The 23377-nt window shown below is 44.6% G+C and overlaps 1 protein-coding gene across 1 annotated transcript; it reads left to right on the top strand.

Moving 5' to 3' along the window:
• Positions 1–837: 837 nt before the first annotated feature.
• Positions 838–22858, top strand: LOC120055419 (rho GTPase-activating protein 12-like). Its single transcript, XM_039003281.1, has 3 exons — positions 838–1034; positions 18060–18849; positions 22834–22858. Exons 2-3 carry the CDS (start codon positions 18137–18139, stop codon positions 22856–22858), a joined length of 738 nt encoding a protein of 245 aa, XP_038859209.1. The 5' UTR covers positions 838–1034; positions 18060–18136.
• The last annotated feature ends 519 nt before the right edge of the window (positions 22859–23377 follow it).

The raw sequence follows: 23377 nt of genomic DNA, 5'->3' as shown, positions 1-23377 counted from the left end.
TGCTCAAACCGTTCAGTCTCCTCCAAGCGTTCTTATTGTACAGATATTTGTTGGCTGTTTCTGAGCTAATATCCTGCAATTTTTACATTTTAATATGGCTCAAGCATAATCATTTGGGTGGGCAACATGACAGTTTGTGAGGGCAATGCCCTACCCTGCACCCCCATAGATGTTGAAGAGATCTATTGATGTTGATATTGACTAGTGTTCAAAAGTGATACAAATTAACCTTGCCAGCATAAAACCTTTTTCCAATTTTGCATTACACCATATTTGTTATATTTTTCATGCCACTGAGAATTCTTAGTGATTATTGAAATCACTTCTTGGTGTTGTATACCATTTCCTACCAACCATTTTGAATGCCTCCATACTGCCCTACAAAGGCAAAACGCAGCAACTACATTTTATTTTTACGGCAACATCGGACTTCAATCTAGACTCTAGACAGACAGCAATTTCTGATACTCCATGATATATTCTGATCAACTGGCTTGTTCTTGTGTCAGGAAACTAAACACCACATGAATCAGATAAAATACCTGGCCATTACAACAGACCAAAGACATTTGACCAAATTCGTGGTTACTGCGTTTTGCATTTGTAGGGCAGCATACATTTCAGTTGTAATGGGGTGTATGTAACCTTGATAGAAGCAGTTTCAAAATTCACCATTGCTCGCCGAAGGTGTTTGGAGCCCTTTTCCCTTATGCCACAAGGTGGAGCCAGTTCAACAACACTCCTCTCTCAATCAAAAATGGTTGCGGACTGTCTTGAGCGGTAGCTAGCTGACGAAATTGGCAGATAGGCAAAAGCGGGAGCGAGCACAGACGGGAACGTCAGGGAAAAGTGGAACAAGGCGGAGAAAGTGTGTAGTTAGTGCGGATACCTTGCTAGAAGTGTTGTAACTGATGACGGTGTAGTGTCGACAGGGAGGTCGAGGCGAAAAGACAAGACGAAAAGTTTATGGAATTATACCCTCTTCACAATTGCTTACTTTGACAAAACAAGGATTATTACGGCCAGAAGACAAGGTATGTCGAGTATGACTGGTTGTCTTTCCCAGGAGAATGAAAAATGTATTATTTACTGTTCTAGTTTGCTAGGTAGTTAATCCTGCTAACTAACTAACTAACTAACTAACTAGCGCGTCTTCCCACACATTGAGTTTTACTTTCAGCGAGCAAAACGAGCCACTGGCCTTTGAAATGAGAAGCAACCTGTTCCGACTCGCTGATCCACGGCACGATATATTCTGGTGGTTGGATATTGTCGACTAGCAAGTTACAGGTTAGATGAGAACTTGTACCTGGCGTTAGGAGGAAACACCAAAACCAGGTAGAGTTCCTTATTTCGTGCCCTTAGAATGTGAAATAGAGAAATATTGTACGCTGTTACTCCTAATAATCCCACACTAGCTACCTAACCTAGGGGGGAGAGGAGGCATGAATATTCCAGGAAGCTGCTCAGTGGCTTCTTGGCTGGGAACCCAACGTTGAATTGCATTGAATTCTACGTCGGGCACAAATGAGCTTTTGAATCGGGAAACCGCACACGACCTCTACAAGCCATAATGTTGAATACAATTATATTTGATCAGACATTACCGGTTGTCCGTGCGGTTGGTCCTTTTGGCGGTAGGAATGTGAGACAGTATACCCACAGGAAAGTATCATTAAGGCAACTTTTCAAACCACTGGTAGTGCTTTCAGATGTATATTACATGAAGCATGCGCACAATATTAAAGTACATGCAGGAGATACACGGCTACCTGCGGAGCTCGTGCACTTGTTTACATGTTTCTGCGCGTGTTTCAGGTGATAGAAATGTGAACCCACTTCCCCTTTGAAAAGTTTTATAATTTTACTTTTCTGTGGATCTATTGTCACATTCCAACCGACCAACAGCACAGACAACTGGTAAAGTACATTAAAATGTAATTTTATTCAACATTCTGGCATGCAGAGGTGAGAGGAAACTTTCCTGATTCAAATGCTCATTTCTGCTCGATGTTGAATTATATGCAATTCAAAATCAGGTGTCCAGACAACTTCTTGGCATGTTCCTACATGAAGAAGTACCCATAACTAGTAAGACAACTGCAGCTTGCTAACAAAATAGTTTATTTGGTGTTATACACAATCGAATCGAGTTACATTACCTTCAGAAAGTATTCATACCACTTGACTTATTCCACATTTTGTGTTACAGCCTGAATTCCAAATTGATTAAATATTTTTTTTTCTCACCCATCGACACAAAATACCTCATAATAACAAAGTGGAAAGTGTATATTTTTAAAAATGTTATTATTATTGAAAATTAAAATCATCTAATTTACGTAAGTATTCACACCCTTGGCCCTGAGTCAATACATGTTAGAGTCACCTTTGTCAGCGATTACAGCTGTGAGTCATTCTGGGTAAGTCTCTAAGAGCTTTGCACACCTGGATAGTACAATATTTGCCCATTTTATTATTTTCTAAAATATTCAGGCTCTGTCAATTTGGTTGTTGATCATTGCTAGACAACCATTTTAAAAGTCTTGCCACAGATTTTCCAGCAGATTTAAGTCAAAACTGTAACTCGGCCACTCAGAACATTCACTGTCTTCTTGGTATGCAAGTCCAGTGTAGATTTGGCCTTGTTCAGTCCTACTGAAAGGTGAATTTATATCCCAGTGTCTGGTGGAAAGCAGACTGAACCGAGTTTTCCTCTAGGATTGCTTGGCTCTATTCTGTTTCTATTTTTGTCCTGAAAAACACCCCAGTCCGATTACAAGCATACCAATAAGTTCTTCCTAAATATTTCCAAAACGAAAAGCATTGTATTTGGGACAAATCATTCACTGAACATTAAACCTCAACTATGTCTCATAATGAATAATGTGGAAATTGAGCAAGTTGAGGTGACTAAACTGCTTGGAGTAACCCTGGATTGTAAACTGTCATGGTCAAAACATATTGATACAACAGTAGCTAAGATGGGGAGAAGTCTGTCCATAATAAAGCGCTGCTCTGCCTTCTTAACAACACTCAACAAGGCAGGTCCTACTGGCCCTAGTTTTGGTGCACCTGGACTACTGTTCAGTAGTGTGGTCAGGTACAACAAAGAAGGATTTGGGAAAATTGCAGTTGGCTCAGAACAGGGTAGCACGGCTGGCCCTTAAAAGTACACAGAGAGCTAACATTAATGACATGCATGTCAATCTCTCATGGCTCAAAGTGGAAGAGAGATTGTCTTCATCACTACTTGTTTTTGTAAGATGTGTTGACAAGCTGAATGTACTGAGCTGTGTGCTAGTAGTTTAAACAGCTCGGACACCCCACAAGACAGAGAGAGAGGGAGGGAGGCAGCCTATGGGAGGCGCACAGTACTACATAGAGCCATGACTACATGGAACTCTATTCCACATCAGGTAACTGATTCAAGCAGTAGAATCGGATTTAAAAAGCAGGTAAAAATACACCTTATGGAACAACAAGGTCTGTGAAGAGACACACACAGGTACAGATAAATGCATACACACACATTGTGATATTGTTGTATGGTGGTATTGAACATGTTGTGGATATGTGGTGGTGTGGGGATGTTATATGATGTACGGTTTTATCTTTAGCTCATTCAGTACAAACATAGTTCACTGTTTTATCTGTTGTTTTCTATGTAATGTGGACGCTTTGGTGTGTTTGGACCCTGGAAGAGTAGCTACTGTCTTGGCAAGAACTAATGGGGATCTGTAATAAATACAAATAACATGACGCAGCCACCACTATTCTAGAAAATATAAAGAGTGGTTCTCAGTAATGTGTTTTATTGGATTTGCGCCAAATGTAACACTTTGTATTCCGGACAAAAAGTGAATTTCTTTGTCATGTTTTTGTTGTTGTTGCAGTTTAACTTTAGTGCCTTGTTGCAAACAGGATGCATGTTTTGGAATATTTCTTATTCTGTACACAAACTAGCCACCAAACTAATCACTGTAACCAAAAAAACATTTGGAAAGTTTGAGGTGAGGGAGAAAAGTGTGGTGGAACAAGTATTAGCATTGTTAAGTATCTTGCTAACTGTATCGAATTGTCCGTTAGCTAGCCAGAGAAATGTTGAGCAACATTAGCCAACTCACCTGATCAAATAATTGAGTTTATGGTATGAGAATTAGCTTGCTAATAAAGTCAGACAGCTAACGTTAGCTAGCTAACGTTACAACATCAGATGAGCTAACATTAGTAACCTAACCAATTTGCTATTGTATTAACTATACGACTCCTTGCCGTTTTTCAAGTTATAACGCGTTAGTTGCTTACTGGACCCCGGCAATCTGTGTGAAATGTTAACTAGCTAACGAACTAACCACTGTCTATTAACTAATCTTTTCCCTCTACAGTATGTGGTACATTTTCAGAATGAGAGAATTAGGTGAAAATGAGGCATTGCTTGTTAAACAAGTGGGATCAAGTGTAGCTGGAGTTGGGCCTGGTTTAAGCTGGATGCCACTATAGAGGTGAAAGGAACACAAAACACTTTCCCTCTTTCTCACTTTTGCTGGCACATTGTAGAACAGATGTCCACAGGCAGAAAGTATACTATGTAAACTATGTAATAATGTGCAGTGTAGCCCAAATATATAGTTTTTGTTGTCTTGACAGTAACACGTGTGAGTGAGGGGGGATTATAATTTTTTATACTCAGTGAACGTTATTTTTGCACACATGTAACCTTGTGCACTTGATCAATGTCTATAGTGGCTACTATAATAGAGCAAAAATAGAATGCCTGTTTCATTCTATTTTTGCTTTTAAGATGTTTTTCCCCCCAAGTGCAATATTTATGTGTTGTCACAAGCATTCTATTATAAAGGCTGTCGTGGTAACAACCGTTCTATATTGTAAAGGCTGTCGTGGTAACAAGCGTTCTATTATAAAGGCTGTCGTGGTAACAAGCGTTCTATTGTAAAGGCTGTCGTGGTAACAAGCGTTCTATTGTAAAGGCTGTCGTGGTAACAAGCGTTCTATCGTAAAGGCTGTCGTGGTCACAAGCGTTCTATTGTAAAGGCTGTCGTGGTCACAAGCGTTCTATTGTAACGGCTGTCGTGGTCACAAGCGTTCTATTGTAACGGCTGTCGTGGTCACAAGCGTTCTATTGTAACGGCTGTCGTGGTCACAAGCGTTCTATTGTAACGGCTGTCGTGGTCACAAGCGTTCTATTGTAACGGCTGTCGTGGTCACAAGCGTTCTATTGTAACGGCTGTCGTGGTCACAAGCGTTCTATTGTGAAGGCTGTCGTGGTCACAAGCGTTCTATTGTGAAGGCTGTCGTGGTCACAAGCGTTCTATTGTAAAGGCTGTCGTGGTCACAAGCGTTCTATTGTAACGGCTGTCGTGGTCACAAGCGTTCTATTGTAAAGGCTGTCGTGGTCACAAGCGTTCTATTGTAAAGGCTGTCGTGGTCACAAGCGTTCTATTGTAAAGGCTGTCGTGGCTAACTGCAATATTGTTTTTTCTAAAGACTTATGTCATTTTGCAGTAAAGTCTAGGCAACAAATAACATTGGATTGCTTTCTTTACATTTTTTAGCTGTGAGTTAGGTTCACATGAACCACTTTTAATTTTACACACAGAGACTGATCATGTAGATCATATTCTTTGTTATTTAATTAGTTCACCTGCATCTCCCCCTTCAGTGCAACACAAAACAAAGTGTCACCTTTTTGGGCCCTCAGCAGTTTGCATCCCTGTGTACAGGCATCCTTCTTTTCACTCTGTCAATTAGGTTAGTATTGTGGAGAACCTACAGTGTTGTTGATCCATCTTCAGTTTTCTCCTATAACAGCCATTAAACTCTGTAACAGTTTTAAAATCACCATTGGCCTCATGGTGAAATCCCTGAGTGGTTTCCTTCCTCTCCGGCAACTGAGTTAGGCAGGACGCCGGTATCTTTTTAGTGACTGGGTGTATTGATACACCATCTGAAGTGTAATGAATAACTTTACCATGCTCAAAGGGATACTCAATGTTTGCTTTTTAACCCATCTACCAATAGGTGCCCTTTGTGAGCCAGTGGTAAAACTCCCTGGTGTGTGGTAGAATGTGTTTTTGAATTTACTGAGGGACCTGACAGATAATTGTATGTGTGGGGTACAGAGGTGAGACAGTCATTCAAAAATCATGTTAAAGACTATTATTGCACGCAGTGTGAGTCGATGCAACCTATTATGTGACTTGTTAAAGCAAGTTGTTATTCCTGAATGTATTTAGGCTTGCCATAACAAAGGGGTTGAATACTTAGACTCGACATTTCAGCTTTTCATTTTTGATTAATTTGTAAAAATGTCGAAAAACATAATTCCACTTTGACATTATGGGGTATTGTGGGTAGGTCGGTGATGGCCGTAACACAACAAAATGTGGGGAAAGTTAAGGGGTGTGAATACCTTCTGAGGCACTGCGTGTTCTCCTGTCTTCAAAGTATTCCCACGCATAATAGAGAGAGATGTGTTCATATACAAATGTAAGCAAGGTTTGAAATGATTATTTTAGTCAAATATTATATCTGTTTGGGCTTCTTCCGGTCAGTTTGCAGTCTACAAATGATTTGAAATTATGTTCTGGCCCCCTGACCATCTGCTCAAGAAATAAATTGGGCCGCGCCTGTGTCTAGTTGATGATCCCTGGGTTACGGTTTGATAATTTCTCTGGGCTTCTCTCTCTACCTTCCATATGATATTGATTTATATGTAATGCCAGCAGCAGCAGTCAGGCCCAGAGAGGAAGGAACCTTCAGAAGAACCAGACTCAGCCCATCCTTCCCCGGCTAGAGAAGGATGTAGTTTATTTAGCATGACCAGGTCATTTAGCATCCATTGGATGTTGCAGCATAACCTCAGACATCCACAGGCTCAATTGCCAGAGCGCCGTTTGGGGACGAGATGAGTTGGGCACCATGGCAATACCATCAAGAAGCTCTCTGTATGTTGTAGTCCTGGGGCATCAAATTATTCCAAAATACTACTTACGAATGGAATTTAGAATGGATAGGAAAAGTGTGATTTATCAAACAATCCTATGATCGTCATATGCACACCGGTAGGCGATCACCATTTGATAAATACTAATTGTTTTCAGCCTCGGTGTTTGTGTACAACCTTGGCTATTTGCATTTTGAAATGCCCCTAATTAACCATATATGGTTAAAATCATCCCTTTAAAGCTCGGGGGGAAATATACAACGACGTACCATGAAATAGAGGTGTCAGAGATTAAGTACAACCAAAAGGTTTTTAATTTGTCTCGCTCAGTTGTGGCTTGACCAGTAAACATAGCTACAAAGAGAGGACCAATTAGTTGCTTTAGCAACGGCAAATATTCTTCAAATGTCGGGTCGTCTACCCAGAGGTAACGTGGAAAGGAAACAAAACCTGAAGCAGTCCTAATGCTGGAGACAAGCAGCCTTATGTTGTCACCCAGAATCACGCTTCCTTCCAAGCTATAGCACACAATATATGAGATAAAGTATGTTTTTTTAAAGGACTAAAGAGTTTAGTCATATTTGGGAACCCATTAGGTTCCCAAAAGGTTCCCAAAGAAACCTCTCTTGTCGTCAACTCTGAAAAGTGCCCGTTGCCAGATCCTGAGGGTGGATAGCACTTGGATGTGCACCGGGGAATGGCATGCGCTTGCCTTTCTAAAGTAGGTCTCAAATCCAGACTCACATTAAGCATCTCCAATCCCAAATTAATTCTAGAATCGGCTTCCTATATCGCAACAAAGCATCCTTCACTCATGCTGCCAAACATACCCTCGTAAAACTGACTATCCTACCGATCCTCGACTTCGGCGATGTAATTTACAAAATAGCCTCCAACACTCTACTCAGAGTGCATCCAATTTGCTATCACAGTGCCATCCGTTTTGTCACCAAAGCCCCATATACTACCCACCACTGCGACCTGTGTGCTCTCGTTGGCTGGTCCTCGCTTCATATTCGTCGCCAAACCCACTGGCTCCAGGTCATCTATAAGTCTTTGCTAGGTAAAGCACCGCCTTATCTCAGCTCACTGGTCACCATAGCAGCACCCACCCGTAGCACGTGCTCCAGCAGGTATATTTCACTCGTCATCCCCAATGCCTATTCCCCCTTTGGCCGCCTTTCCAGTTCTCTGCTGCCAATGACTGGAACGAATTGCAAAAATCACTGAAGCTGGAGACTCATCTCCCTCACTAACTTTAAGCACCAGCTGTCAGAGCAGCTCACAGATCACTGCACCTGTACATAGTCTATCTGTAAATAGTCCATCCAACTACCTCATCCCCATGTTGTTATTTTTTTTTTCTTCTCCTTTGCACCCCAGTATCTCTACTTGTTCACTCATCTTCAGCACATCTATCACTCCAGTGTTTAATTGCTAAATTGTAATTACTTCGCCATTACGGCCTATTTATTGCTTTACCTCCCTAATCTTACCTCATTTGCACACACTGTATATAGATTTTTTTCTATTGTATTATTGACTGCACGTTTGTTTATTCCATGTATAACTCTGTGTAGTTGTTTGTGTCGTACTGCTTTGCTTTATCTTTGCCAGGTCGCAGTTGTAAATGAGAACTTGCTCTCAACTGACCTACCTGGTTAAATAAAGGTGAAATAAAAAAATGGAAAGAAAATCAAAAATTCTCGCAAAAAATCTTTGAAGATTGGTTTTGAGACATTTTATCTGATGAGCCAATCTGTACTTTCCATCAAAAATGTCCCACCTGTCTCTAAAAATGAGCTCTATGCGAAATGCAGCTTGTGCCGAATCTTCCATCAGAGTGAGATCAGCCATCTCATTGGATTTCCCATTATCGCAGTCTTTTATAGTGTGTCAACAATGGTTTCACTTCCACGCGTGCCTCTAATTTAACAAATTACTGTACTTTATATGGATTGTTATTTTCGTAAATGAACTGATGTGCACACCCGTCTTATCCCCTCAGAACAGCCTCAATTCTTCAGGGCATGGACTCTACAAGGTGTCCAAAGTGTTCCACAGGGATGCTGCCCCATGTTGACTTCAATGCTTCCCACAGTTGTGTCAAGTTGACTGGATGTCCTTTGGGTGGTGGACCATTCCTGGTACACACAGGAAACTGTTGAGCGTGAAAAACCCAGCAGCGTTGCAGTTCTTGACACAAACCGGTGCGCCTGGCACCTTCTACCATACCCCGTTCAAAGGCACATTACATTTTTTGTCTTGCCCATTCACCCTCTGAATGGCACACATACACAATCCATGTCTCAATTGTCTCAAGGCTTAAGAATCCTGCTTTAACCAGTCTCCTCCCTTTCATCTGAAGTGGATTTAACAAGTGACATCAATAAGGGATCATATCTTTTACCTGGTCAGTCTGTCTGTCATGGAAAGAGCAGGTGTTCTTAATGTTTTGTATACTCAGCAGTGGTGTAAAGTACTTAAGTAGTTTTTAAGTATTTTACTTAAGTAGTACTTTATGGGGTATCTGTACTAGAGGTCAACCGATTAATCGGAATGGCCGATTAATTAGGGCCGATTTCAAGTTTTCATAACAATCGGAAATCGGTATTTTTGGACACCAATTTGGCAGATTTTAAAATTTGTATTAAAAAAAAAACTATTTAATCTTTATTTAACTAGGCAAGTCAGTTAAGAACACATTCTTATTTTCAATGACGGCCTAGGAACGGTGGGTTAACTGCCTCTTTCAGGGGCAGAATGACAGATTTTTACCTTGTCAGCTCGGGGGATTCAATCTTGCAACCTTACAGTTAACTAGTCCAACGCTCTAACCACCTGATTACGTTGCACTCCACGAGTAGCCTGCCTGTTACGCGAATGCAGTAGAAGCCAAGGTTGCTAGCTAGCATTAAACTTATCTTATAAAAAATAATCAATCAATCATAATCACTAGTTAACTACACATGGTTGATGATATTACTAGTTTATGTAGCGTGTCCTGCGTTGCATATAATCGATGCGGTGCGTATCGTTGCTCCAATGTGTACCTAACCATAAACATCAATGTCTTTCTTAAAATCAATACACAGAAGTATATATTTTTAAACCTGCATATTTAGCTAAAAGAAATCCAGGTTAGCAGGCAATATTAACCAGGTGAAATTGTGTCACGCAGAGTCAGTGTATATGCAACAGTTTGGGCTGCCTAATTAGCCAGAATTTTACGTAATTATGACAACATTGAAGGTTGTGCAATGTAACAGGAATATTTAGACTTATGGATGCCACCCGTTAGATAAAATACGGAACGGTTCCGTATTTCACTGAAAGAATAAACGTCTTGTTTTCGAGATGATAGTTTCCGGATTCGACCATATTAATGACCTACGGCTCGTATTTCTGTGTGTTATTATGTTATAACTAAGTCTATGATTTGATAGAGCAGTCTGACTGAGCGGTGGTAGGCAGCAGCAGGCTCATAAGCATTCATTCAAACAGCACTTTCCTGCGTTTTGCCAGAAGCTCTTCGCTGTGCTTCAAGCCTATCAACTCCCGAGATGAGGCTGGTGTAACCGATGTGAAATGGCTAGCTAATTAGCGGGGTGCGCGCTAATAGTGTTTCAAATGTCACTCGCTCTGAGACTTGGAGTAGTTATTCCCATTGCTCTGCATGGGTAACGCTGCTTCGAGGGTGGCTGTTGTCGATGTGTTCCTGGTTCGAGCCCAGGGAGGAGCGAGGAGAGGGATGGAAGCTATACTGTTACACTGGCAATACTAAAGTGCCTATAAGAACATCCCATAGTCAAATGTTAATGAAATACAAATGGTATAGAGAGAAATAGTCCTATAATTCCTATAATAACTACAACCTAAAACTTCTTACCTGGGAATATTGAAGACTCATGTTAAAAGGAACCACCAGCTTTCATATGTTCTCATGTTCTGAGCAAGGAACTTAAACGTTAGCTTTCTTACATGGCACATATTGCACTTTTACTTTCTTCTCCAACACTTTGTTTTTGCATTATTTAAACCAAATTGAACATGTTTCATTATTTATTTGAGGCTAAATAGATTTTATTGATGTATTATATTAAGTTAAAATAATTGTTCATTCAGTATTGTTGTAATTGTCATTATTACAAATACATTTTTAAAAATCGGCCGATTAATCGGTGTCGGCTTTTTTGGTCCTCCAATAATCGGTATCGGTATCGGCGTTGAAAAATCATAATCGGTCGACCTCTAGTCTGGAAAGCGTAATCAATACATGCTACTGGTAGCCTACTGTAATGAGTAAAATGAAGAGAAGGATACTCTGTGCTTGCAGGACTGTCCCTAAGACATCGGTGCCATGAATACGCTAGGATACACATACACCTCCATTATTAGCCGGAGAGAGAGAGGCAGACGAAAGATGTTCATATGTTTTGGTAATCTGCGTCTCGCAATGTCTTGTCATGCATGTTTTAAATTCACCAAGTAGCCTAAAGTTCACGTCTTCCTCTCTGGTTTTATTTCAATTACAGTCTTCCCCAGGCCTTTATAACCTATCGTTTAAAACATGGAAAATAATGTTTTATGATAACTGAAGTGTGATTTCAATGAAGTGGGGGGAACATAAAAACGTGGTAATGCAGTGTATCAGTCATTACCATGGTGTCTGGCATTGATTATTAGATGAAGAGACAGGGTCCTGGTCAAAAGTAGTGCTCTACATAAGGAATAGGGTGCTGTGGGTCCTGGTCAAAAGTAGTGCTCTACGTAAGGAATAGGGTGCTGTGGGTCCTGGTCAAAAGTAGTGCTCTACGTAAGGAATAGGGTGCTGTGGGTCCTGGTCAAAAGTAGTGCACTACATAAGGAATAGGGTGCTGTGGGTCCTGGTCAAAAGTAGTGCTCTACGTAAGGAATAGGGTGCTGTGGGTCCTGGTCAAAAGTAGTGCACTACATAAGGAATAGGGTGCTGTGGGTCCTGGTCAAAAGTAGTGCTCTACATAAGGAATAGGGTGCTGTGGGTCCTGGTCAAAAGTAGTGCTCTACATAAGGAATAGGGTGCTGTGGGTCCTGGTCAAAAGTAGTGCTCTACATAAGGAATAGGGTGCTGTGGGTCCTGGTCAAAAGTAGTGCTCTACGTAAGGAATAGGGTGCTGTGGGTCCTGGTCAAAAGTAGTGCTCTACATAAGGAATAGGGTGCTGTGGGTCCTGGTCAAAAGTAGTGCTCTACGTAAGGAATAGGGTGCTGTGGGTCCTGGTCAAAAGTAGTGCACTACATAAGGAATAGGGTGCTGTGGGTCCTGGTCAAAAGTAGTGCTCTACATAAGGAATAGGGTGCTGTGGGTCCTGGTCAAAAGTAGTGCTCTACATAAGGAATAGGGTGCTGTGGGTCCTGGTCAAAAGTAGTGCACTACATAAGGAATGGGCCTGGGTTAAAGTAGTGCACTACATAAGGAATGGGCCTGGGTTAAAGTAGTGCACTACATAAGGAATGGGGTTAAAGTAGTGCACTACATAGGGAATAGGGTGCTATGGGCACTGGTCAAAAGTAGTGCACTACATAGGGAATAGGGTGCTATGGGTCCTGGTCAAAAGTAGTGCTCTACGTAAGGAATAGGGTGCTGTGGGTCCTGGTCGAAAGTAGTGCTCTACGTAAGGAATAGGGTGCTGTGGGTCCTGGTCAAAAGTAGTGCTCTACGTAAGGAATAGGGTGCTGTGGGTCCTGGTCAAAAGTAGTGCTCTACGTAAGGAATAGGGTGCTGTGGGTCCTGGTCAAAAGTAGTGCACTACATAAGGAATAGGGTGCTGTGGGTCCTGGTCGAAAGTAGTGCTCTACGTAAGGAATAGGGTGCTGTGGGTCCTGGTCAAAAGTAGTGCTCTACATAAGGAATAGGGTGCTGTGGGTCCTGGTCAAAAGTAGTGCTCTACGTAAGGAATAGGGTGCTGTGGGTCCTGGTCAAAAGTAGTGCACTACATAAGGAATAGGGTGCTGTGGGTCCTGGTCAAAAGTAGTGCTCTACATAAGGAATAGGGTGCTGTGGGTCCTGGTCAAAAGTAGTGCTCTACATAAGGAATAGGGTGCTGTGGGTCCTGGTCAAAAGTAGTGCTCTACGTAAGGAATAGGGTGCTGTGGGTCCTGGTCAAAAGTAGTGCTCTACGTAAGGAATAGGGTGCTGTGGGTCCTGGTCAAAAGTAGTGCACTACATAAGGAATAGGGTGCTGTGGGTCCTGGTCAAAAGTAGTGCTCTACGTAAGGAATAGGGTGCTGTGGGTCCTGGTCAAAAGTAGTGCACTACATAAGGAATAGGGTGCTGTGGGTCCTGGTCAAAAGTAGTGCTCTACATAAGGAATAGGGTGCTGTGGGTCCTGGTCAAAAGTAGTGCACTACATAAGGAATGGGCCTGGGTTAAAGTAGTGCACTACATAAGGAATGGGCCTGGGTTAAAGTAGTGCACTACATAAGGAATGGGGTTAAAGTAGTGCACTACATAGGGAATAGGGTGCTATGGGCACTGGTCAAAAGTAGTGCACTACATAGGGAATAGGGTGCTATGGGTCCTGGTCAAAAGTAGTGCTCTACGTAAGGAATAGGGTGCTGTGGGTCCTGGTCGAAAGTAGTGCTCTACGTAAGGAATAGGGTGCTGTGGGTCCTGGTCAAAAGTAGTGCTCTACGTAAGGAATAGGGTGCTGTGGGTCCTGGTCAAAAGTAGTGCTCTACGTAAGGAATAGGGTGCTGTGGGTCCTGGTCAAAAGTAGTGCACTACATAAGGAATAGGGTGCTGTGGGTCCTGGTCGAAAGTAGTGCTCTACGTAAGGAATAGGGTGCTGTGGGTCCTGGTCAAAAGTAGTGCTCTACATAAGGAATAGGGTGCTGTGGGTCCTGGTCAAAAGTAGTGCTCTACGTAAGGAATAGGGTGCTGTGGGTCCTGGTCAAAAGTAGTGCACTACATAAGGAATAGGGTGCTGTGGGTCCTGGTCAAAAGTAGTGCTCTACATAAGGAATAGGGTGCTGTGGGTCCTGGTCAAAAGTAGTGCTCTACATAAGGAATAGGGTGCTGTGGGTCCTGGTCAAAAGTAGTGCACTACATAAGGACTGGGCCTGGGTTAAAGTAGTGCACTACATAAGGAATGGGCCTGGGTTAAAGTAGTGCACTACATAAGGAATGGGGTTAAAGTAGTGCACTACATAGGGAATAGGGTGCTATGGGCACTGGTCAAAAGTAGTGCACTACATAGGGAATAGGGTGCTATGGGTCCTGGTCAAAAGTAGTGCACTATATAGGGAATAGGGTGCTATGGGCTCTGGTCAAAAGTAGTGCTCTACATAGGGAATAGGGTGCTATGGGCCTTGGTCAAAAGTAGTGCACTACATAGGGAATAGGGTGCTATGGGCTCTGGTCAAAAGTAGTGCACTACATAGGGAATAGGGTGCTATGGGCTCTGGTCAAAAGTAGTGCACTACATAGGGAATAGGGTGCTATTTGGGATTCTCACACAGAGTCCCAGCATTCCTAACTTGGCCTGACTTCTGTCCTCTAGCTATTCTCTCTGTGACCCTTGTTTGTGTTCAGTACCATTGAAACTGCCCCTCCCTCCAAGTCCCACCCCATACCTCATTATACTTACTTAATCCTCTTTGTTCCTGGAGGAACATAGGGCCCGCCCTAAAGCACCTCCATTGTAAATCCCATCCCCTTATTGTCACAGAATACAAGTGGCATTTAAAAGTCAATGCTGTGTCTTTTGGCTCTCTGCAGGCAGACCGATGCGGATCAAAGCCAGCCGTGTTAAAGTGATAGTGTGACATTTGAACAATCAGCACGGTACTTGTTCCTGTAGACTTCCAACGCTGGTTAGCAATGCCTCCAGAAACTGCCTTCAACTTCCTTCAAGCTGCTCGCAGAGACATACCCAGTCAGAATAATTTATGGATATTATTTGTATGTAGAAAAACGGGTTTAATTGCCCAAATGTCACACTGTCCTTTTAAGGGATGCTGCTAGGGACATACTCTGTTCCCGCCACTTTTGATAAGTGATTTTCGTAGCAGGTTAGGAAAGCATTTTTTCTAACCCTTTTCCTAACCTTAACCTGAGTCTCCTAACCTGCTACTTTAATTCTCCTAGTCTGCTGTATAAGTTCTCCAAACCAGCTACGAAAAAGTGTGTCAGAGACACCTGAAAAGCCTCTGGGAAGCTAGGTCGCTAGAAGAGACTGGCGTCTTGTCTTGGCCGCCCTCCATATCTCCTCAAAATAAGGATTAGTCTGGACAGAGAGAACGGCTACATCTTCCTGTCATTCTCGCCTGCCGAAACTGTCTGTCAGGAGATGCAGCTAGGAAATCAATCAGACCAAGTCTCCATCCTAAATGTCACCCATACCCTATATAGTGCACTGCTTTTGACCAGGGCCCACATAGGTCTGGTCAAAAGGAGAACACTGAAATAGGGAATAGGTTGCCATTTAGGATGAATCCACAGTTGTCACATCTGGCCCCTATTCAGTGTCCAATACTATAGAATGAATATGCTGGCCAGTGGCTCAGCTCAGCTTTGATTTATCATTCGGTAAAGCATGGATGTTTGGTGGGATTATTAGCCATGGAGTGTGTGGTTGTGGTAATCCAGGGAGAGTGATATGGCTGTTCTGGCTGAGGTATCAGGGGAGTTAGTTAGTCTCACGGTCTGTCTGTGTGTTAAGGTAATGATCTACTGGGAAGGACTGCAGACTTACCTACATCCCAAATGGCAACCTATTTCCTTTTGAAGCCCGTAAAGGTCCTGGTCAAAAGTAGTTTGTTAGAAAGGGTAAGGGGTGCCATTTGGGACAAACTAGGAATGGCTGGAGAGATACTGCTATAATATCCTATTGTAGACTGTGTAGACAGATGTTGATTGAGAACACATTTTATCTGTGTCTGAAATGGCACCTAGTTTCCTATATATAGTGCACTACGAAATAGGGTGCAACCTAGGCCTAGCGAATTGTGATTCATAAAACCACCGTCTGTTTGTTTACCACAGTGGGTTATTGGGTTTGAATTTAAATTACCCATGAGACACCTTGTTGTTTATTTGGATCCTCTCCCTGGCTTCTTGTTCTTCTGTAGCGTGTGATGTGTGATCCATCTGAGTGTTCAGTGGTAATGAATTCTGGGGGTTTTATCTTCACGCCGCTCTGCTTAAAAAAAATTGTATTTAACGTTTATTTAACTAGGCAAGTTAAATAAAGGATGAGAATAAATCCAAACAGTGCACACTGAGCCACCTCAAGGCTGGACTGGCCTATCCCACAGTCACCCCTATGAAGAGAGCAGGCGGTGGACTTTGTTGCTTTGTTAATGAGGGTTCTGCTTTAGGACCCTTTTCGGTACGGCTTGTCTGAGCCTGTTTCTGTAGCGTGCGGCAGCTTGATGAACAAGTACACCCCCCTGGACATTTTTGGTATGGGTGGTCCAAGTGAAAATCAAACCCACAATCCTTGGCGTTGCAAGCGCCATGCTCTGGTACGACTCGACCGGGGATCAAACCCCCCAACCTTCCAATCTCAGGGCGGACACTAACCACAAGGCCACAAGGCCAGGCTCTAGCTGGGTGTTGGCTGGCTCAGTGGCGACAGGGTATAAATACTCTAAGCAGTTTGGCTCACTGTGGTTCTCTTGTGGGCACCCTTTTCTTAAGTCCCTAGTAACTCAGCTACTCAAAACCAATGTTTCTGAAAAGGATGGTTTGGTGGACAGAAATGGGGGAAATTTGAGAGCAATGACACCATGTTTGTGTGATGATGACTATCTTAACTAGCCTGGGTAAAGTTCATTCAAATACTGTACATGAAACATGGCCTAACTTTGAGGCTCGGCAAACCAGCAAGGGCCTCAGGCGGGGCAAACCAGCAAGGGCCTCAGGCGGGGCAAATCAGCAAGGGCCTCAGGCGGGGCAAATCAGCAAGGGCCTCAGGCGGGGCAAATCAGCAAGGGCCTCAGGCGGGGCAAATCACAAACTTCCCCTTCTGGAGTACAGTTTAGCCCGTCGGCATAACATCAGGACATTAAACATTATCACTGCGCTGGCACAGGGTTTTAGGTTGGATTGTGAGAAGCTCAAATACTTGTACTGATTGTCAACTTCTTTTCTGGACCAGTTGTGGGAATTTCAAAAGTGAAATGGAGCAATTCATTTTGGATTCCAGGTTAGTGAATGTCTCTCTTAGGTGAAGCTGCTCATCAAAGGTCAGATTGTGCAACAAGCTACACATGACTGAGCTCATTTTATGTCCCTAGTTTCAGGTATGTGTGGCATCATGAGGGAAGTATGTGTGGGTTGAGTAATCAGAACAACGAATGGCACTGTGCTGCAGGTCTGGGGCCAGTCAGTCAGAGTTGCAGGTCTGGGGCCAGTCAGTCAGAGCTGCAGGTCTGGGGCCAGTCAGTCAGAGCTGCAGGTCTGGGGCCAGTCAGTCAGAGCTGCAGGTCTGGGGCCAGTCAGTCAGAGCTGCAGGTCTGGGGCCAGTCAGTCAGAGCTGCTTGCTCAGATTGAAAGTCCGTGTGTGAGTGGGGTAAAGAGGAACACGTGAGTCGTATTAGTCACACTCCCTCTAATGTTATCTGTCTCTCTGCCTTGGAGCAGCTCTTCCTGTATAACACCAGAGAGCCTTGTGGATGGGTTTACCCAGCCCCGTCTTCAGTCTTTTCTCTTGACTGTGTGTGTTCCTGTAATCTTATCGACCAGAGAGCCTTGTGGATGGGTTTACCCAGCCCCGTCTTCAGTCTTTTCTCTTGACTGTGTGTGTTCCTGTAATCTTATCGACCTGTTCCAGGCTGCTTCCTAGGCTAGGAGTACAACTCTTACTGTTTACAGTGTACATAGATGTGGGGAAGGGGATTACCAGTCAGTCTATGCTCCCTCGTCCCATCCCTCCGTTCTATATTGTGAGTGTCTAAACTACGCAAGCACAGAAATCTTGGAGTTGAAGGATTCTGGATTTCTTGCTAATTCTCTCCTGATTCCAGAAATCTTTTACTGGAATTTTGCAAACCTAGTGTGTATATAAACTAATGTTATGATTAACTAGGCCTATTCTCTCTCCTCTCCAGCTGTACGGTGGGCCATGCAGAGCCAGCCTGTGTGCCTGCAACGGTGAGCTCCAGCACCAGCCAACGTTTTCACCGTGATGGCAGCAGAGCGGGATGGGCGGGGGTGTGAGCTGCCCATCGCCCCGGGCCAGGTGTACATCGAGGTGGAGTATGACTACAATTACAAGTCCAAGGAGCGCCAGGTCTCCATCCACCAGGGAGAGTGTTACATGCTGGTGAAAAAGACCAACGGGGACTGGTGGCAGGTCAAGAAGGAGGAGGGGGCCAAGGCCTTCTATGTCCCAGCGCAGTACGTCAGGGAGGTCCGCAAGGCCCTCATGCCGCCTCCCAAGCCCCTGCACCTGGGGCATCACCGTGGGGGGAGCGGGGGGAACCCGGTGCGGGTCAAGCCCATCGTCCTGGACATGGGCAGATCTAACGAGAGCCTGAATGTGACCAGTTTCAGTCGGCCCTCTCCCTCCTCACCCTCTCCCTCTTCCTCGTCGGGGGCAGCCCTCACCCCTCCGAGGCAGCACAGGGATGCCAACCAGAACCCTGGTAGAGACCCTGGCAGCCCCACCGACCACGACAGGGCCTTGGTAGATGTCCTCCAAAACACCCACCCTCACGTTCCTGGACGGGGATGTAACACGCTGCCCCGTGCCCGTGCAACCTCCCCTGAGCTCCGCAGGGCACCCCTGGACGTGGACATGCCTCCGGGGCCCTGTGACTCGGAGGGGTCGGAGAGACGCAACGACTCAGAGTCTGGAGATGAGCTGAGCAGCGGTTCAAGTGAACACTTGCAGGTAAGGTCTCTCCATCTCTCTCTCTGTTAAGGTCTCTCCATCTCTCTCTCTGTTAAGGTCTCTCCATCTCTCTCAGTTAAGGTCTCTCCACCTCTCTCTCAGTTAAGGTCTCAACATCGATCTCTCCATCTCTCTCTCAGTTAAGGTCTCTCCATCGATCTCTCCATCTCTCTCTCAGTTAAGGTCTCTCCATCTCTCTCTCAGTTAAGGTCTCTCCATCTCTCTCTCAGTTAAGGTCTCTCCATCTCTCTCTCAGTTAAGGTCTTTCCACCTCTCTCTCAGTTAAGGTCTCTCCACCTCTCTCTCAGTTAAGGTCTCTCCACCTCTCTCTCAGTTAAGGTCTCTCCACCTCTCTCTCAGTTAAGGTCTCTCCACCTCTCTCTCAGTTAAGGTCTCTCCATCTCTCTCAGTTAAGGTCTCTCCATCTCTCTCTCAGTTAAGGTCTCCATCTCTCTCTCAGTTAAGGTCTCTCCATCTCTCTCTCTCTGTTAAGGTCTCTCCATCTCTCTCTCTCTGTTAAGGTCTCTCCATCTCTCTCTCTCTGTTAAGGTCTCTCCATCTCTCTCTCTCTGTTAAGGTCTCTCCATCTCTCTCTCTGTTAAGGTCTCTCCATCTCTCTCTCTGTTAAGGTCTCTCCATCTCTCTCTCTGTTAAGTTCTCTCCATCTCTCTCTCTGTTAAGGTCTCTCCATCTCTCTCTCTGTTAAGGTCTCCATCTCTCTCTCAGTTAAGGTCTCTCCATCTCTCTCTCAGTTAAGGTCTCTCCATCTCTCTCTCAGTTAAGGTCTCTCCATCTCTCTCTCAGTTAAGGTCTCTCCATCTCTCTCTCAGTTAAGGTCTCTCCACCTCTCTCTCAGTTAAGGTCTCTCCACCTCTCTCTCAGTTAAGGTCTCGTCTCTCCACCTCTCTCTCAGTTAAGGTCTCTCCACCTCTCTCTCAGTTAAGGTCTCTCCACCTCTCTCTCAGTTAAGGTCTCTCCACCTCTCTCTCAGTTAAGGTCTCTCCACCTCTCTCTCAGTTAAGGTCTCTCCACCTCTCTCTCAGTTAAGGTCTCTCCACCTCTCTCTCAGTTAAGGTCTCTCCACCTCTCTCTCAGTTAAGGTCTCTCCACCTCTCTCTCAGTTAAGGTCTCTCCACCTCTCTCTCAGTTAAGGTCTCTCCACCTCTCTCTCAGTTAAGGTCTCTCCACCTCTCTCTCAGTTAAGGTCTCTCCACCTCTCTCTCAGTTAAGGTCTCTCCACCTCTCTCTCAGTTAAGGTCTCTCCACCTTTCTCTCAGTTAAGGTCTCTCCACCTCTCTCTCAGTTAAGGTCTCTCCACCTCTCTCTCAGTTAAGGTCTCTCCATCTCTCTCTCAGTTAAGGTCTCTCCATCTCTCTCTCAGTTAAGGTCTCTCCATCTCTCTCTCAGTTAAGGTCTCTCCATCTCTCTCTCAGTTAAGGTCTCTCCATCTCTCTCTCAGTTAAGGTCTCTCCATCTCTCTCTCAGTTAAGGTCTCTCCATCTCTCTCTCAGTTAAGGTCTCTCCATCTCTCTCTCAGTTAAGGTCTCTCCATCTCTCTCTCAGTTAAGGTCTCTCCATCTCTCTCTCAGTTAAGGTCTCTCCATCTCTCCCAGTTAAGGTCTCTCCACCTCTCTCTCAGTTAAGGTCTCTCCATCGATCTCTCCATCTCTCTCTCCATCGATCTCTCCATCTCTCTCTCTCAGTTAAGGTCTCTCCATCTCTCTCTCTCAGTTAAGGTCTCTCCATCTCTCTCTCAGTTAAGGTCTCTCCATCTCTCTCTCAGTTAAGGTCTCTCCATCTCTCTCTCAGTTAAGGTCTCTCCATCTCTCTCTCAGTTAAGGTCTCTCCATCTCTCTCTCAGTTAAGGTCTCTCCATCGATCTCTCCATCTCTCTCTCCATCGATCTCTCCATCTCTCTCTCTCAGTTAAGGTCTCTCCATCTCTCTCTCAGTTAAGGTCTCTCCATCTCTCTCTCAGTTAAGGTCTCTCCATCTCTCTCTCAGTTAAGGTCTCTCCATCTCTCTCTCAGTTAAGGTCTCTCCATCTCTCCCAGTTAAGGTCTCTCCACCTCTCTCTCAGTTAAGGTCTCTCCATCGATCTCTCCATCTCTCTCTCCATCGATCTCTCCATCTCTCTCTCAGTTAAGGTCTCTCCATCTCTCTCTCTCTGTTAAGGTCTCTCCATCTCTCTCTCTGTTAAGGTCTCTCCATCTCTCTCTCTCTCTCTGTTAAGGTCTCTCCATCTCTCTCTCTCTCTCTCTGTTAAGGTCTCTCCATCTCTCTCTCTCTCTCTGTTAAGGTCTCTCCATCTCTCTCTCTCTCTCTGTTAAGGTCTCTCCATCTCTCTCTCTCTCTCTCTGTTAAGGTCTCTCCATCTCTCTCTCTCTCTCTGTTAAGGTCTCTCCATCTCTCTCTCTCTCTCTCTCTCTGTTAAGGTCTCTCCATCTCTCTCTCTCTGTTAAGGTCTCTCCATCTCTCTCTCTCTGTTAAGGTCTCTCCATCTCTCTCTCTCTCTCTGTTAAGGTCTCTCCATCTCTCTCTCTCTCTCTCTCTCTCTCTGTTAAGGTCTCTCCATCTCTCTCTCTCTCTCTCTCTCTCTGTTAAGGTCTCTCCATCTCTCTCTCTCTCTCTCTCTCTCTCTCTCTGTTAAGGTCTCTCCATCTCTCTCTCTCTCTCTCTCTCTCTCTGTTAAGGTCTCTCCATCTCTCTCTCTCTCTCTCTCTAAGGTCTCTCCATCTCTCTCTCTCTCTCTCTGTTAAGGTCTCTCCATCTCTCTCTCTCTCTCTCTGTTAAGGTCTCTCCATCTCTCTCTCTCTGTTAAGGTCTCTCCATCTCTCTCTCTCTCTCTCTGTTAAGGTCTCTCCATCTCTCTCTCTCTCTCTCTGTTAAGGTCTCTCCATCTCTCTCTCTCTCTCTCTCTCTCTCTCTCTCTCTCTCTCTCTCTCTCTCTCTCTCTCTCTCTGTTAAGGTCTCTCTCTCTCTCTGTTAAGGTCTCTCTCTCTCTCTCTCTCTCTCTCTGTTAAGGTCTCTCTCTCTCTCTGTTAAGGTCTCTCTCTCTCTCTCTCTCTGTAGTCTCTCTCTCTCTGTTAAGGTCTCTCCATCTCTCTCTCTCTCTCTGTTAAGGTCTCTCCATCTCTCTCTCTCTCTCTGTTAAGGTCTCTCCATCTCTCTCTCTCTCTCTGTTAAGGTCTCTCCATCTCTCTCTCTCTCTCTGTTAAGGTCTCTCCATCTCTCTCTCTCTCTCTGTTAAGGTCTCTCCATCTCTCTCTCTCTCTCTCTGTTAAGGTCTCTCCATCTCTCTCTCTCTCTCTGTTAAGGTCTCTCCATCTCTCTCTCTCTCTCTGTTAAGGTCTCTCCATCTCTCTCTCTCTCTCTGTTAAGGTCTCTCCATCTCTCTCTCTCTCTCTGTTAAGGTCTCTCCATCTCTCTCTCTCTCTCTGTTAAGGTCTCTCCATCTCTCTCTCTCTCTCTGTTAAGGTCTCTCCATCTCTCTCTCTCTCTCTGTTAAGGTCTCTCCATCTCTCTCTCTCTCTCTGTTAAGGTCTCTCCATCTCTCTCTCTCTCTCTGTTAAGGTCTCTCCATCTCTCTCTCTCTCTCTGTTAAGGTCTCTCCATCTCTCTCTCTCTCTCTGTTAAGGTCTCTCCATCTCTCTCTCTCTCTCTGTTAAGGTCTCCATCTCTCTCTCTCTCTGTTAAGGTCTCTCCATCTCTCTCTCTCTCTGTTAAGGTCTCTCCATCTCTCTCTCTCTCTGTTAAGGTCTCTCCATCTCTCTCTCTCTCTGTTAAGGTCTCTCCATCTCTCTCTCTCTCTGTTAAGGTCTCTCCATCTCTCTCTCTCTCTGTTAAGGTCTCTCCATCTCTCTCTCTCTCTGTTAAGGTCTCTCCATCTCTCTCAGGTAATTCTTGTTGAATGACAAAAGCTGGTGATGTTTAGGTCTTTTGCTCCTGTCGGTGAATATTTTGACATGTTTTCCTGCTGTCCGTGTGCAGTGGTGGTGATGGGAAAGTCATCTGAGCCTACTGCAAGTGTTCTTTCTTTTAGGTAGCACAGTATGAGGTACTACCTGAACTGAATTATTTTACTATGGTACTAATGAATACACCCTGTTGTTCTCTGTAGTGGCTGGCTGATTAGGGCCTGGGTGTAGTGGCTGGCTGATTAGGGCCTGGGTGTAGTGGCTGGCGGATTAGGGCCTGGGTGTAGTGGCTGGCGGATTAGGGCCTGGGTGTAGTGGATGACTGATTAGGGCCTGGGTGTAGTGGATGACTGATTAGGGCCTGGGTGTAGTGGCTGGCCGATTAGGGCCTGGGTGTAGTGGCTGACTGATTAGGGCCTGGGTGTAGTGGCTGAATGATTAGGGCCTGGGTGTAGTGGCTGAATGATTAGGGCCTGGGTGTAGTGCATCGTTTCCCAAACTAGGGGTCGCCTGATTTGAAAATGGGGTCGCGAGAAAACTCTGAAATCAAATAAATACAATTGAGCTTGGTTCATAGTACCAGGGGTTCATATTACCAGGGGTTCATATTACCAGGG

The sequence above is a fragment of the Salvelinus namaycush genome, chromosome 11 (genome assembly GCF_016432855.1).
Source record: "Salvelinus namaycush isolate Seneca chromosome 11, SaNama_1.0, whole genome shotgun sequence".
Taxonomy (NCBI): domain Eukaryota; kingdom Metazoa; phylum Chordata; class Actinopteri; order Salmoniformes; family Salmonidae; genus Salvelinus; species Salvelinus namaycush.
Note: the sequence above shows the minus strand (reverse complement) of the source record. Positions and strands in the feature narration are given on the sequence as shown.

Excerpts from the sequence above, each read along its gene's own strand:
- LOC120055419 (XM_039003281.1), top strand. The coding sequence starts at position 18,137 with ATGGCAGCAGAGCGGGATGGGCGGGGGTGTGAGCTGCCCATCGCCCCG. Across the intron at positions 18,850-22,833 it reads AGTGAACACTTGCAGGTAAG|TGGTGGTGATGGGAAAGTCA; the intron begins GTCTCTCCATCT and ends GTCCGTGTGCAG.